Genomic DNA, 17,449 nt, shown 5'->3' on the forward strand with positions numbered 1-17,449 from the left:
TGTAACAAACCTGCACATCCTGCACAAGTACCCCTGAACTTAAAAAAAAAAAAAAAAGATCTTGTGTTTGCAAACATAATCAGGCCTTTGGCTAAAATATTACTAAATAAGAAGAAACTATTTTACTATGATGTTTGATACATTCTCCATGGTTTCTGTTTAACATATTTTAGGAGTTTTGCTCAGGAATGCAAAAATTCAAGAATGAATTGCCTTTTTCCTGTTGTAAAAATTTTCACCATTGGAGTCTTTGGTAGAATTCATCTTGAGTGGAAGATGGAAGTGAGCAAAGAGCAATTCTTTTTTTTTTTTTTTTTTGAGACAGGATCTTGCTCTGTCACTCAGGCTGGAGTGCAGTGGCACAATCATGACTCACTGCAGCTTTTACCTCCCAGGATCAAGTGATCCTCCCAGCTTAACCCCCCAAGTAGCTGGGACTACAGGCACCCACCACCACGCCCAGGTAATATTTTATTTTTTGTAGAGACGGGGTCTCACTATGTTGCCCAGGCTGGTCTCAGACTCCTAGCTTCAAGCGATCCTCCCACTTCAGCCTCGCAAAGTGCTGGGATTACAGATGTGAGCCATTGTGCCTGGCGAGCAATTCTTAACTGGTTCTTGAACTGTATGTAAACACACACACACACACACACACACACACACACACACACACACCATTGCTTGAATCTTGATTTTGTCAAATTTGGTGATTCCCTGGGGTAAGACTATTGAATCTAAGGACAAGAAGGAATTAGATGTGAGGCTTTCTCAAACTGTATAGAGAAGATCAGATGGTTTTATTTAGTTAAAAATATAATGAGTATCTCTTATGTGTAAGAACTGAGCCAGCATTGGGTTTAGAATAGAAAATTAGATAAGCAAGATCCCTGCCCTCAGGGAGCTTATATTATAGTGGGAAATCAGAAAAGTAACAAATGAACAAACTATTTACAGATTGTGACAGGCAAGGCTAATTAATAAAGATAGACGTTACGTGACTGGTTACCTGTGTATAAGGTGAAAAGCAGTATTGCTGCAAAAGGGCATGAGGGAACTTTCTGGGACGCTAGAAATGTTCCCTGTCTTAATCTGGATGGTGGCTAAAGGTGTGTTTACCAAGGTTCAAATTTACAGAGCTACCTCCTTAAGAAGAGTACATTTTATGGGCTTTATTATATGTATGTCAAGCTCAGTAACAAAGTTAAAATAAACAAGTTGTTGTAGAATAAGCACAAAAAAGGAAAGCAGTAGGGAGCTGTGATAGAATTGTATGGTAGTGGCCGGTAGGGGTAGACCTCAGGGAAGGCCTCTTTAAGGAGGTGGGTAAAAGAGTTAAGCTGAGACCTGATGAGCAAAAAAAGAGTCAGCCACATAGAAAGCTAGACAAGAGCCTTTTAGGCAGAGGCTGATCAACATGAAGGCCTGTTACTGCACAGGCTTGGCATGTTCCAAGAAGGTCAGTAGGTATGAAGTACCTACAGTGAGGACTGCGGAAAGTGCTGTGAGGTGAGACCAGGGGTGAAGGAGGGCAGAGCTAGAGTCAGAAGCGGGTATTTTCTTTTAAGCATGATGGTAAGATGTCGTTGGGGTGTTTTATGGGGTGAAATGATATAATATGCCTTTAAAAAATTTTAAAGCACACTTGCTGCTGCTACGAGGCCAGATGGAAAGACGTAAAACTAGAGGAGGGCAACTGCATTAGTGTAGGCTTCAGAAAATGGAGGTTTGGGCCAGGGTAACACTGAGGGTGATTGCACATCCTGGGCTGCCATGGGAAGTCTCGTTTATGCCTCTTTTTAAAATTATTAATAACATTCTCTTTCAGTCTTGAAAGTGTCCCCAGTTGGATGGTAAGTGGCACCCTAGAGATAGTAGTGGAGATGGTAAGATATGGTCAGAAGTAGTAGAAATGTAAAGATATGCTAGTGGGTTGGAAGTTTTGGGGGCAGAAGTAGTAAGCGAAGGAAAGGCAGGAATCTAGAGCAGTGATTCTTATCCAGGGGAGATTTGCACCTCACCTCCATCCCCCCACCCCCACACAAACATTTGGCAAAGACTGGAGACATTTTTGACTGTCACAACTAGGAGCAGGTGTGCTACTAGCATCTAGTGAGTAGAGGCCAACGATGCTGCTTAATATCCTACAATGCATAAGACAGCCCCCACCCTAGCCCCCCAACTCCACACACGCACATATATACAAATAATTATTTAGCAAAACATCAATAGTGCCAAGGTTAAGATACCTGGTTCTAGAATGACACTCAGGTTTCCAGTTTCAAAACTCAGCAAATGTTGATCTATTACCAAAAGCAAGGCAATGGGAAGAAGATTGTTGGGGAAAATAAAGCACTCTATTTTGGTAATATTGAGTCAGAAAATCTCATGAGGCATCTAAACAGTTACTTAGCTGTTTTATATTTATTTACACCAACTGGTACAAGATATGAGTTTCATTGTAAATATCACTGGATGAGGATAATGAGACTTTTTTTGTCCTGGGATAAAATTAATTCCACCAGGTCATTCACAAGATTACTTTTGAACAAATTCCTTCAATCTACTTGATATCATTTTTGAGGTAGACCCTGTTCCATTAAAAACATTCTCTCTAGTTCTTAGTTCCTTCCCTGTAATAGTGAGAGGTAGACCTTATTTTCTGATATTTGTTAATAAATATGAATTTTTGCCAGACAGTATTAACAGCCTGACAAAAGTTAAGATTACATTTCTGCCTTCTCCTCACTCTTTCTTAGGCCACTCTGTGATAGAAGGTAACTTGTCTAGCAGTATGTAGTTTTCATCAAATCTTAAAAACTATAGAGAAAGGAAATTTTCAATGTGGCTTTGTGATTGCAAGTTTCTTAATGAGAGCAAGGTCAACTTGTGCATTTAGAGCACATTGAAGGAGTACCTTCTGGACACCAGACCCTGTGCCAGCCTGAGGTTCACAAAGACTTCAAAACAACCACAGGCCAATGGTGGAGGAAAAGGGGCAGGAACGAACGAACACATTAATATCAATTTCAGCAGGTTAAATGCAGCAGGTAAATTCCCCGAGATGGCAATAAAGTGCATTAACAGTGCTGAGGATGGCTTTGCTTAGGGAAAGTTCAGAAGTTTTTACAAAGAGGTGACATTTGATTTGGGTCTTGAAAGATGAGCAAGAGTTTACAGGCACCAAAAAAAGAAAGAAAAAAAGGCACTTCATATTGGGGAATGACATGCGCAAAATCAGAGTCATTAAGAGCATGTTTGGAAATGCCAAAAAGTTTGTTTTAGGGCAGAAGGTGCATGAAGGGAAATGCCAGGAGTTGAGACTAAAAAGCTGGGCTGAGGCAAGCTGTGAATGGCCTTGCATGCTTTGTTAGTATATATGGATTTTAGAGGTGAGCTAATAAACCAGGAATATGGCAGATCAATAATTTTTAAAATGAAAAACTCTTGGCAGAAGTATAAAGAAATGATTAACTTGGCAAAAAGACTATTTTTTGGGGGGTGAGGAGGGACAGAGTCTCACTCTGTAGCCCAGGCTGGAGTTCAGTAGTACGATCTTGGCTCACTGCAACCTCTGCCTACCGGGTCCTGGTTCAAGCAATTCTCCTGGCTCAGCCTCCCGAGTAGCTGGGATTACAGGCACATGTCACCATGCCCAGCTAATTTCTGTATTTTTAGTAGGGAGGGTTTAATCATGTTGGCAAGGCTGGTCTTGAACTCCTGACTTCGTGATCCGCCCACCTCGGCCTCCCAAAGTGCTGAGATTACAGGCGTGAGCCACCGCGCCTGGCCAAGAAGACTATTACAGTAATAGGCTGTTGTAATAAGCCAAGAGATAGATACCATGACATAGTGAAAGGTTACAGAGGTTGAGTATCCATTATCCAAAATACTTGGAACTAGAAGTGTTTCAGATTATGGATTTTTTTTTCAGATTTTGGGATATTTACATATACTGTACATAGTGAGATGTCTTGGGAATAGGACACAAGTTTAAACACAAAATTTATTTACACTTAATATACAGCTTATACATATAGCCTGGAGGTAAATTTATATAATAGTTTTAATAATTCTGTGCATGAAACAAAGTTTGTGTGCATTGAATCATCAGAAAGCAAATATTAATATGCCCCTATCTCATGTCAGCTCTCAAAAAGTTTTGAATTTTGGAGCATTTCAGATTTTGGATTTTTGGATTAGGGATGCTCAGCCTATACCAAGATATCTGGCTTAGGAAACTAGTTAGATGGTAGCTGTGCTCTAAGACTGAGAGAGAACACAGTAGGCAAAGCTCAAGGAGAAAAAGAAGCAAAGAAAGAATTGAGACAGGGGAAAAATAAGAATGATATGATGAAAGACGCAGGACAAGGAAGTTTCTTGAAGGAGAGGCAGCTAACAGTGTTAATCTAGTGCAATGGCCAAGTAGGCTGGAAAATGAAAACAATTTATTGAATTTGGCAACTATATTAGGTTATCAGATAGCTTGGTTAGAGCATTTTCAGCAAAATGATCAGAGAAGCCAGACCTGAAAGTTAAGTGGTGATATTGTCGGGAAATTCAGTGGAGAAGGAAAGGAGAGGCATACAGTGGTAGCTTAAAGAAAAGAGAAAGTCAAGGTCATGGTGCTTGAGTATATTTTTAGACTGAGAGGACAAATCCAGTAGAAAAGGAGATTTTGAAGCTGCTGCAGCAAACTGATAGCCTTGAAGGGGAGGAGAAATAGAAAGGACGGCTGCTGCTTTCAGTGATTCAGAAGTGGAAAAAGGGGGTTTGAGAAAATTCTTGTCTTTTGACCTTGCTTTCTTTTATGACATAGAAAACTTGGCTGAGAGAAGCAGACATCCCACAGAGAATTCAGAGAAAGTGTCAAGGGTTTGAAAAACCAATTAGAGAGAGGTAAAACAAACTGACTAGGAAAAAAATGCAAGTTTTGTTGAGTAGTTTAGAAAGCCCAGTCAAGTTCCCAATCACCGAAAAAGCATATCCAAAAGGTCCAAGTCTTAGCTTTAACACTTAGAAGTTGGGTGACTTTGGCTGGGTGCAGTGGCTCACACCTGTAATCCCAGCACTTTGGGAGGCCATGGAAGGTGGATCACCTGAGGTCGAGAATTCAAGACCAGCCTGGCCAACATGGTGAAACCGCGTCTCTACTAAAAATACAAAAAATTAGCCGGGCGTGGTGGTGGGCGCCTGTAATCCCAGCTACTTGGGAGGCTGAGGCAGGAGAATCGCTTGAACCTGGGGGGCAGAGGTTGCAGAGAGCCAAGATCGCACCATTTCACTCCAGCCTGGGCAACAAGAATGAAACTCCGTCTCAAAAAAAAAAAAAAAGAAGAGAAAAAAAGAAAAGAAAAGAAGTCGGGTAACTTGGGCAAATGATTTATCTTCAGCTCCCATTTTTTCCATAAATTAAATGAACATAATGACATTGATTAACATGACTATAAATTATTAAATACTATTCAATTAATACTAGTTTGGGTTTGAACACCCAAAGTCAAGATTTTCACTTACAAATTACTATACAGCCTGGCGCACTCAGAGGCTGGCTATACTATGCCTTTAGCAATTATATGGGCTCTGCTCCTTTCATTGCAACAGCAGGGTTTGTTCTGTTAGTTTTTCACTCTGCCATGTAGCTTTATTTTTCACAGCTGTCCTCAATATGCCAAAGCTGTGCACTACACCACTCCCCTTGAATCTTGTCTATGCACTGGCATCTCTGCTGCAAGTCCTCCTGTAAGACCACTGTCCACCATATTCTCTTTAGCTTGCATCCTCAAGATCATTCCTGCCTAGAGATATGGAGAGTGGCCAAGACAATGGAATCATGGTGAGGCAGGAAGCTGCACTTCTTATGAAAGTCTTTATGGTCTCATGATATCTTTAGGCTAAGAAAGAGCAGTGCTGTACATTACTGAGCATCCCAGGTCAACCAGTGAGCCATCAAATGGCAGCGTCTACAGAAGAACACTGGACATCATTTAATCCAATCCCATAGTTTTACAATCGAAGCAACTTAGGTTCAGAGAAGTAAAAACAAAACAAAACAAAACAAAACAAAAACAAAACAAAACAAAAGCTTCCTCATGTCCGCTTTGTTATTTAGGGACACAGAAAGAACAAGAACTCAGGTCTTCATCCCCTTTCAGCACCCATTCTTTCACATTAAGCTCTGAGGCTTCTCTCCGATGGCTTAAAACATTTTCCAGTTCTAACCAACAGACCCAATTGGACTATTGTGTAATCAGTGATCTTACCTTCTTTATGGATAAATAAGCCTGCTCTTTCATCTCTTTTCTGGGCTGCTGTTTGTTCAACCAGTTTTTCAAACCTGTTCAAAGCCTTTTTGAAATTGCTAATCTGAAGTGCCATGTTGAGACGCTTTTCCTTCCTGATATCCATAGGGGCATAGGGGATCTTTTACTTCTGTACAGAAAAAATACTGCAAGTTTACCAATTTGGAAAACTTTCTAGTTGTTACAATGCCTCCCTGCTGTCTCAGTTTTTGCCCTAGGTCTAATTCCTTTGATCTTTAAATCCCATACTGCGGTTAGGAGTAAGAGTTGCCACTAGGATGTTAGCAGGGAGGAAAGCTGATTTAGGTCTGATGCATTTCATACAGACAAACATTTCAGTAAAAATCCTGACCTCACAATGTTATCAGTGTCCTTCATAGGTCCTCATTGCATCATAATATCTCTGTAACATCCTACTTCCTTCATAAGGAGGAGATTGAGATTTTTTTCCCCACAGACTGTGTGTGTGTGTGTGTGTGTGTGTGTGTGTGTGTGCGCGTGCACGTGTGTGTTGTGTATACTGCTTGAGAGGGAAAAGGAATGAGTAAATGCCAAGTAAGAAAACTGGGTAATATTTTCTCCCTCTTGTATCTCTTCTCACCTCAAACTTTTGCCTTCCTCACAATACCACGGAAAGTAAAGTTTGGCCGGGCATGGTGGCTCACGCTTGTAATCCCAGCACTTTGGGAGGCCGAGGTGGGTGGACCACCTGAGGTCAGGAGTTCAAGACCAGCCTGGCCAACATGGTGAAACCCTGTCTCTACTAAAAATACAAAAATTAGCTGGATGTGGTGGCGGGCACCTGTGATCTCAGCTACTCAGGAGGCTGAGGCAGGAGAATCACTTGAACCTGGGAGTCGGCGGTTACAGTGAGCTGAGATCATACCACCGTACTCCAGCCTGGGTGACAGAGTGAGACTCCTTCTCAAAAAAAAGTAATATTCACACTTATTCTTGCCACTATACTGGATATGGAAATTCGAACTTCTAAAGATGAAATGTATTTCAGCACCTGTCATTTCTACCACAAACATTTTTAGAGGTCATAGGGAATACAAATGCCCTTCTTCCTTTGTGCATTGCCCTTCGATTGAAATAATAAAGTGAGCCAAGGATGAGGAAGGAGTGGCTTCTGATTATGAGGACAGCTTTTCAAGGTAAGGGGTCAGTTGAATTAGAAGAGGCCTTTCTGCATATCTCCTTCCCAGTCATTGCAACCTCCAATCCGATTTAGTCCAATTGCTATTGACTCTGGTTTTCCAATTTTCAACTTTTTATGGAAAGGAGAAGTTGTTTAATGTTTCTCAACAATTAGTTAACTTCCTATGGCTTAGGTGAGTTAGATAAATTTCCTACCCCTTGGTAGTCCATCTTTTGAAACATTCTTCAAGAACTTGCATTCAGAGATGAAGCAGATGGCGTTTCAGAGCACCTCCAATTCCAGTACTGTCTTCTTGGTGTCCACCTCTAACTATCTGTTAGGAGAGCGCAGTAAGATTTTATTTAAAGAAAAATCCCCCAACCCCATTTGTTTCTCCTCCTTTTTCCTTTAAAGCTTTCAAACCACTGTACAGTGACGTCTGGAGAACCACTCTTCCTACAATTCTAACGCATTCACCATTAATTCATCTAGGAAATATTTACTGAATACACACTTCATGCTAGAGGCTATTTTAGACACTAAGGATACAGCAGTGAATAAAATAGCTTCTCAAGTTTATAGACTAATGCAGAAGACAAACAAATAAATAATGTATCAGTGGGCAATTGTGCTACAAAGAGAGAGGAATTTTGTGTGTATTAGGGTGGGCAGTAAAAATCAAAGTAAAAGAGGTAGGGAGCTCAGGGAATTCCCCATTAATAGAAAGATTTCTGGGCAGAAACCTGAAAGAAGTGAGGTAGCAAGTCATGTAGATAAATGGCAGAAGGATGTTCTAGGGACAGCAGGTGTAAAGTCCTGAGATCGGTGTGTGCTTCACATATCTGAGAAACAACAGAGGCCAGTGTGACTGAGGTGGTGTGGGATGTGAGAGAGAGGTAGAGAGAGAAGGCAAGAGAGTCAGGGGGTGGCGTCCAGATCACGTAGGATCTTATAGGCTGTTTTAGGACTTCGGCTTTTACTCTGAGATGGGAAGTTTTTGAGCAGAACGGTGACATGATCTGACGTGCATTTGAAAAGAATCATTCCAGCTGCTTTGAGGAGAATAAACTGAAAGGGAGAGAGGGCAGAATCCAGGAAGGCAGTTAAGTGGAAATTTCAGTAAAATGCAAGTAAGAGGTGACAGTGGTTTAGATTAGGGCGCTAGTGACGGAGGTTGTGCGAAGTGGTCAGATTGTGTGAAGGTAGATGTGACAGATGTGCTAATAGATCAGATGGGGGTATGAGAGCAAGAGAAGGATCAAGGATAACTCCAGGGATTCTGGCCCTAAGAAATCAAAAAGATGCAATTATCATTTACTGTTTGGGAGGAAGCCAATAGAAGGAGCAGATTGTGGGGAGCGGGGGAAATTAGGAGTCAGTTCAGGATATGTTAAGTTTGAGAATTCTATTAGATAAACAATTGTGGATGTTGAATAACCAGAAGTAAGAGTCCAGGGTTCAGGGGAGAGCTTGGGAGTCATCAGCATTCAGACGGTATTGTATTTAAAGCCATTAGGCTGGATGAATCAATGCAGAAAAAGAAGAAGGCAAGGTGAGGATCAAACCCTGAGCATGCCAGTGTTGGGAGGGCAGAGTGATCAAGAAGAACCACTGAGTAAATATGAGTGGCTAGTGAGGTACGAGGAGACCCAAGAGAAAGGATCATCCTAGAAGCCAAGAAAAAAAGCTGTTTGGAAAAGGAAAGAGCCATTGGATGGACAATCCAGTTTATTCAATAAAGAAATTGCATAGGAAGATAAAAGGAAGGAGCAGGGGGGCTATAGATTAAAAAGGACTTTAAAGAAACACCATCCAACCACAGTGTGTGGACTGTATTTAGATCTTGACTCAACAACCAAACTTAAAAATAGTTTAAACTACGTGAGACAATTGGAAATTGGAATGCCAAGTAGATATTTGATGATACTAAGAAATAATTGTTCATTGTTTAGATTTAATAATTATATTTTATGTTACATTGTTTGTCTTACTCCATGCCTGCTGCTATAACAAAATGCCTTGGACTGGGTAATTTATCAACAACAGAAATTTCTCCCAGTTCTGAAGGCTGGGAAGTCCAAAATCAAGGCTCCAGCAGATTCAGTATCTAGTGAGGGCCTGTTCCTCTTAGATGGTGCCTTTTAGGTGTCCTCATATGGTGGAAGGGACAAACAGGTCCCCTCAAACCCTGTCATGAAGGCACTAATCCCATTTATGGGGGTGAAACCCTCATGACCTAATGACCTCAGAAAGGTTCCAACTATTAGTACCATCACCTTGGAGTTAGGTTTCAACATATGAATTTTGGGGGGACATAAACATTTGGACCATAGCACTATTATTTATGTGATGTTGTATTTTAGAACCAGATACTGAAATATCTATGGATAAGCATTAAAGTATGAAGGAGCAGTCAACCTTGCCAAGTACTGCTGAGGGCCTACATAAGATGACTGAAAATTAACCATTGGAACGTGGATGCTAGTGACCTTGAGAAAGGCTACCTCAGTGGAATGGTGGGCTAAGCAGAGAGTAGGAGGAGGAGACGTGTTGATAGTAGGTATAAATGCACATTATGGCAGAAGCTTTTGGGAACATCTTAGCTGTTATATGCAGGAGCAAGTCACAGCTATTATGGTCATTTATAGAGCTACCGGATGCATTTGTACTTATATTTTCTCGGTTGCGGAAATGATGTGGCCACAGATTTAAAGAACATTGAAAATCACTCATGTTCCTACACTCTTACAAAACTATTAATTTTAGAAAATTGCCTTCTAAGCCCAGACCACATACTTTGATAATTTTAGTTTCAACAGAACTATGCACATTATTTAAATTTTAATGTACAACTTCATAAACTTGTCCCCATGTTTCTAATGTCCTTCATAAGTGTATATTTTTTTCTTTTCTACCTATTTTTCTCAATGAAGTATTTTGCTATTTTATTACTTTGTACATATAAATGACCATGAAAGGCAATCATTTTAAAGAGTCAGAGGCAAACACACACCTAGCTGTGTAAACAAAGAAATGATATTGGCACTGTCAGAAAAAGACTCTTTTTTTTTTTATTATTATACTTTAAGTTTTAGGGTACATGTGCACAATGTGCAGGTTAGTTACATATGTATACATGTGCCATGCTGGTGTGCTGCACCCATTAACTCGTCATTTAGCATTAGGTATATCTCCTAATGCTATCCCTCCCCCCTCCCCCCACCCCACAATCATCCCCAGAGTGTGATGTTCCCCTTCCCATGTCCATGTGTTCTCATTGTTCAATTCCCACCTATCAGTGAGAACATGCGGTGTTTGGTTTTTTGTCCTTGCGATAGTTTACTGAGAATGATGATTTCCAATTTCATCCATGTCCCTACAAAGGACATGAACTCATCATTTTTTATGGCTGCATAGTATTCCATGGTGTATATGTGCCACATTTTCTTAATCCAGTCTATCATTGTTGGACATCTGGGTTGGTTCCAAGTCTTTGCTATTGTGAATAGTGCTGCAATAAACATACGTGTGCATGTGTCTTTATAGCAGCATGATTTATAGTCCTTTGGGTATATACCCAGTAATGGGATTGCTGGGTCAAATGGTATTTCTAGTTCTAGATCCCTGAGGAATCGCCACACTGACTTCCACAATGGTTGAACTAGTTTACAGTCCCACCAACAGTGTAAAAGTGTTCCTATTTCTCCACATCCTCTCCAGCACCTGTTGTTTCCTGACTTTTTAATGATTGCCATTCTAACTGGTGTGAGATGGTATCTCATTGTGGTTTTGATTTGCATTTCTCTGATGGCCAGTGATGGTGAGCATTTTTTCAAAAAGAAAAAAAGAAAAAGACTCTAGAAAAAAGCAGGTGGAGTAATTGCTGTGAGTTAGTTTGGCTTCAGCTTCCATGAATGTTATAAGGGCCCATATGAAGAAGGAGTGCTGCCATGACACAAGGCCCATGGCTGGGCCCTCAGCTGGTCTGTCGTGTAGGCCTGGTACCAGTCATCTGGCAGAAATGCTGTTGGAGCAATAGGTTGCTCTGGATTTTCTGCTTCTGGGTTCATGACGGCCAACTCCAGTTTCCAGGATATATCAATGAAGAACTCCTTTGCAGTGAAATGAGTACACTGAGCTAATGCCTATGGCAGCAGACAAAGAGGTAGGCAGGAGCTTCAACAGTACATGGCCCTTGGTGACCAGGAACTGTTAAGAATCTGGGCCAGGCTCACCCTTACATTTTCAGAATAAAAAGATGACACGAGCAGAAGCCATCTTGGTGACCACACTCCTCAACACAGCTGTCTCTTGAGTCATACTCCTGCAGTCTGGACTGATGCCTTATATACATAGGGGCATGGCTGTCCTGCTACCATCCCCCTTCATCATCATTTTGAGAATTCCCTCATCCTCAAGCTTATATACTATGTCTTTCTTCACCATCATTTATTCCCTCATTTTGGTGACTCATATTCAGAAATTGGGCCTGGAAGATAGATATGTTTTTGATAGTTGCATATCTGAAAATATCCTGATCTTTCCTTGCACTTTGTTGATATTTGGTTGGGTACAGAATTTTAGGTTGGAAATTATTATCTTTAAATATTTTGAAGATATTACTCCATTGTCTTTTTGCTTCTAGTGTTACTGTTAGAAGGACTGTATTCTGATCAGCTTCTGTTGCTGATTATAAGCTATTCTGATCCCTGATGCTTTGTCCATAGCTTGTTTTAATTTTCCTCCCTCAGGAAACTTATAAATGTTCTCTTTGACCCCAGTGTATCAAACTTTCACTATAATGGGTGTTGGTGTGGAGATATATATATATATTTAAATTAATCATAACTTCACTAACCAGTTTCTTCTGGAAATTAAATGTTTACTCTTCCCTACCTCTTCTGGAAATTAAATGTTTACTCTTCCCTACCTCCTCTGTCATGTAAACTGCATTTTTTTTTTTTTTTTTTTTTTTTAGATGGAGTCCTGCTCTGTCACCCAGGCTGGAGTGCAGTGGCGCGATCTCGGCTCACTGCAAGCTCCACCTCCCGGGTTCACGCCATTCTCCTGCCTCAGCCTCCTGAGTAGCTGGGACTACAGGTGCCCGCCACCACGCCTGGCTAATTTTTTGCATTTTTTTAGTAGAGACAGGGTTTCACCATGTTAACCAGGATGGTCTCGATCTCCTGCCCCCGTGATCCGCCTGCCTCGGCCTCCCAAAGTGCTGGGATTACAGGCATGAGCCACTGTGCCCGGCCATAAACTCCATTTTTTAACAGCAATGTAACAAGTGAGATTTTATTTTAAAAACATATGTATGTATTTGGGGGTTGAGGGGATGTGGACAGATACACAGTTTATGTATTAAGCTGATCCCTACACCTCACCCATCTGAGGAGCTGTATGCACCAGGGGCATGGACATTCGGAACCTTAAGGCAAGCTAGATTCTCCTTTTTTTAAAAAAAGTTCAATCACATCCACTAAATTGCATTTCCTAAGGTGGGAAAGGTGCATACATGTTTTGCAAGATTTTCAGTAAGGGCTCTCCTGCTGCTCACCAGAGACCAAGATTAGAGGGGCCCGGGAAGAATGTGTCTCAACCCTGGGAAAAGGAATGCTTGATTGAAGTTCCCTCTCTGCTGTCACGTTATGATGCAGAAGGCTAGGGGTTATCAGTTTCCAAACAAGAATGTCAAATGAAACGTGTCTCCATTCCTCGCTCCCCTATACTTTGCAAAGGACTTCCTTGGAGTATAGGTATTGTGATAATTTAATGTTCCAATGTAAGAGGGTGTTTAGAGGGTTTTAAATGAACCCCTTTCTGTCTAAAGGACAGGGCTAGACGGCCCATGCAAGAGGATGTGTGCAGTCACTGGGAACCAGTTCCGCAAGCATTAGCTCCTGCTCACCTTCAAACTATTTAAGAGAAGGCAACGAGTTCATTAGGAGCTCAAGGATATCCTTAATGAGCACTTCTACAGAGAGAGTGTTCAGCATGGAGGAGCCGTGACATCTCCCCATTTCTTTCCATCCCAGGGGCACTGACAGAGAGAGTCTGGGGCTGGCCAGCTCTCTGCAGCAGATCACTTCCAGAATTTGGTGGGGCAAAAGATGCATACATATGTACAGAGGAACGGGTGCTAGACTCTCAGTAGAGGGGCCAGACTGGGTCAGCTTGGGAGGGTCCCCAAGCAGTGGCAGAGAGCGAGATCCCAGCAGCCAGCTACTAAAGGCATTGCCTCTGTCAAGAGAGTTGTGTGAGAAAGATGCCAGAGATCTCAATTTCTCTAGAGAACCTGAAAATCACCCTAGAAGAGAAAAACCCAACGTTTAAAATTTGCTACAACCAGAGAGCACCAATATCAATTTTTTTTTAAAAGACAAAGTCGCAATCTGTTGCCCAGGCTGGATTGCTGTCTCCTGGGTTCAAGTGAGTCTCCTGCCTCAGCCTCCCGAGTAGCTGGGATTACAGGTGCATGCCACCTCACCTGGCTAATTTTCGTATTTTTAGTAGAGATAGGATTTCACCATGTTGGCCAGGCTGGTCTCGAACTCCTGACCTCAAGTGATCTGCCCATCTCGGCCTCCCAAAATGCTGGGATTACAGGCGTGAGCCACCGTGCCTGGCAGAGAACACCAATATCAGACTACAACTTTACCAATCAAGGAAGATTTTTTTTCCCTCACAATCTCAAAGGAGCCCAGAGCAGCATCTACAGGTAGCGGATCAAGAAAATGGGGGAAGCTAAACTTGTTTTCCTTCCCATCTTCACCCTCACAGAAATTCTCCAGGCCTGAGGCTGGCTCTATCTTGGAGGGTGTGGACAAGCGAGTTTTACGTGAGTTTTAGCTTTTCAGCATTACAATGTTCTGGCCTTGATGTCAACTGCAAGGGAACAGAAAAGCTTTGGAAGCTACCAAAATTCCATCTGAGGGCAGGAAGGAGCAGGTGGTCAGAAAACATTTGAAATGAGTAGGGAGAACAAGTTGCTTTTTGGTTGCAGCATACTGAGTTCAGCTTGCTTCATCAACTGGTTATAGTAGTTTACTTCTCCCACTCTGAGAGAGTGAGATGCAGGCACAATTTACACATGCTTTTTTCTTTTTTTAAAAAAAAATGTAAAATATACATAACATAAAATTTTCCTTTCTAACCATTTTTAAGTATACCATTCAGTGGCATTGCGTACATTTACAATCTTGTGCAACCATTACTACTATTCATCTCCAGAATTTTTTCATCGTCTTAAACAGAAACTCTGTACCCATTAAACACTAACTTCTTGTTCTTCCCTCTTCTCAGCTTCTGGTAACCACCATTCTACTTTCTGTCTCTATGAATTTGCCTGTTATAGGTACCTCATATCATTGGGATCATATAATATTTGTCCTTTTGTGTTTGGCTTATTTCCCTTATCCTAATGTTTTCAAGGTTCATCCATGTTGTAGCATGTACTAGAATTTCATTTCTTTTAAAATATGCCTGTATAATATTCCATTGTATGTATATACTACATTCCATGTATCATTCATCTGTTGATGGGCATTTGAGTTGTTTCTATTTTTTGGCTATTTTGAATAATCCTATTATGAACGTTAGTATACAAATATCTGTTTGAGTCCCTGCTTTCAATTCTTCTGTGTATATACCTAGGAATAGGATTGCTAGATCATATGGCAATTTTTTTTGTTTTGAGACAGGGTCTCACTCTGTTGCCCAGGGTGGAGCGCATTGACACGATCACAGCTCACTGCAACCTCAAACTCCTGGGCTCAAGGGATCCTTCTGCCTCCGCCTCCTGAATAGTTGAGTGAGACTACAGGTATGTGCCACCACACCCAGCTAATTTTTTATTTTTTTCTGAAGAGATGGGGTCTTACTATGTTGCCCAGGCTGGTCATTGTACTCTTGGCCTCAAGCGATCATCCTGCTTAAGCTTCCCAAAGCACTGGGATTACAGGAATGAGCTCACAATAATTCTATGTTTAACTTTTTGTGGAACTACCAAATTGTCTTCCACAGGAGCCACACCATTTCACATTCCCATCAGCAGTACGACAGGGTTCTAATTTCTACACATCTCCACACAAAAACCAACACTTGTTTTTGTGTTTTGTTTTGTTTTTTGATGATAGCCCTTCTAGTAGGTGTGAAGTGGTATGTCATTGTGGCTTTGATTTGCATTTCCCTAATGACTAATCACGGTGAGTTTCTTTCCATGTGCTTTTAGGCCATTAGTATATTTTTGGAGTAATGTCTACTCAGATCCTTTGCCTATTTCTGAATTGGGTTGTGTGGAGTTTTTTGTTGTTGAGTTGTAGGGGTTCTTTATATAGCCTAGATATTAATGCCTTATCAGATATATGATTTGCAAGTATTTCTACCATTTAGTGTGCTGTCTTTTCACTCTTTTGATAGTGCCCTTTGATGCATAACAGTTTTTAATTTTGATAAAGTCCAATTTATCTATTTTTCTCCTGTTACCTGTGCTTTTGGTGTCATACCCAAGAAGTTTTCTTCTAAGAGTTTTATAGTTTTAGCTTTTACATGTAGGTCTCCAATCAATTTTGAGTTAATTTTTATATATGATATAATGTAAGGCTCCAACTTCATTCATTTGCACATGGATGTGCAGTTTTCCCAGCATCATTTGTTGAAAAGACTGTCCTTTCCTCCTTTCCCCATTGAATGGCCTTGGCGTCCTTGTCAAAAATCAACTGACCATATATGTAAGAGTTTATATCTTGGCTCTCTATTCTATTCCATTGGTCTACATGTTTGTCCTTATGCTATGTATTAGGCTGTTCTTGCACTGCTATAAATACCTGAGACTGGGTAATTTATAAAGAAAAGGGGTTTAATTGGCTCACAGTTCTGCAGGCTGTACAGGAAGCATGGTGTTGGCATCTACTCAGCTTCTGGGGAGGCCTCAGGGAGCTTTTACTCATGGTGGAAGGCAAAGTGAGAGCAGGCATCTCACATGGCGACAACCAAATAGGGAGAGAGAGAGAGAGAGTGGGATGGGGGAGTTGCCACACACTTTTAGATGACCAGAGCTCACTTATCACAAAGGGGATGGCCCAGGCCATTCATGAGGGATCCGCCCCCTATGACCCAAACACCTCCCACTAGGACCCACCTCTAATATTGGGGATTATATTTCAACATGAGATTTGGGTGGGGACAAACATCCAAACTATATCATGCTGGTATTTTTCATTTGTTTGTTTTTTGTTTTTTTTAATAAAAGATTGTAATGTTCTGCCATTATCCTATCATTACATAATTCTGAAATTAAAAAAGAAACATATATTCTTATCATTGCCTGTTTCTGTCAAGCTCAATAAATGTCCTTAACAGTTCATAGCATTGTAAAATTACTGTGTCTAAAATTCTTAAACATTTGTCAAAGGCCTCTTATTCCTCCTTTGCATCCACTGCTAGTAGGCATTGTCCTGGACTTTACTCTGATTGAGTAAAAGCCAAAGTCCTTTTATTGAAATGGCCAAGGTTCTGCATATTCTGGCCATTCACTGCCCACCCACCTGACTGGCTGCATTTCCTGATTCTTATTCTTGCTTCCTTATTGTTCCTCCAACATACCAACTACAGTCCTCCTGCCCATAACCACCCTGTCTAAATAACAACCTTGACAGAGCAGGGGCATCACCATCATGGACAAGCACCACCATTTTAAAGTTCCCCTTGATCAAAAACCACCTAAATCCAAACAGCATCAGCCTAATGGCTAAGGTCAGCATGACCATACACCACAAATGACATCTCTGACCAGAAACATTCCAACCCTAAGATAAACCCCTCCCTGACCAGAGACATGCCAGCCCCGAGATAACCTCCCCTCCAACAGAGACATTCCAACTCGGCAATAAACTTCTCCTCCAAACAGAAACATTCCACACCTGTGATAAGCTCTCTCACTCTAAAATCCTTAAATACTCTTAGTCTGTAAGAGAGTGCTCCTGACCAAAATCAGCCAGAAGCCCCT

At 41.2% G+C, this 17,449-nt stretch overlaps 1 protein-coding gene across 8 annotated transcripts in view; it reads right to left on the reverse strand.

The window, feature by feature from the left end:
* WDR64 (WD repeat domain 64) overlaps nt 1-6,639 on the reverse strand; it is a 150,941-nt gene extending 144,302 nt beyond the window's left edge. For 3 of the 8 annotated variants that reach the window (XR_008501183.1, XM_054478939.2, XM_054478916.2), the window contains exon 1: nt 6,261-6,593. Coding sequence is in view for 7 of the 8 variants with exons in the window: in XM_054478939.2 (XP_054334914.1) it covers nt 6,261-6,405 (145 nt within the window). In the remaining variant the exon portion in view is untranslated. Of the gene's footprint in view, nt 1-6,260 lie in introns of all 8 variants that reach the window. The other 5 variants (XM_054478906.1, XM_054478925.2, XM_054478953.2 and 2 more) reach the window with 3 other exon arrangements.
* Nucleotides 6,640-17,449: the final 10,810 nt, after the last annotated feature.

Source organism: Pongo pygmaeus, chromosome 1 (assembly GCF_028885625.2).
Source record: "Pongo pygmaeus isolate AG05252 chromosome 1, NHGRI_mPonPyg2-v2.0_pri, whole genome shotgun sequence".
Lineage (NCBI taxonomy): Eukaryota > Metazoa > Chordata > Mammalia > Primates > Hominidae > Pongo > Pongo pygmaeus.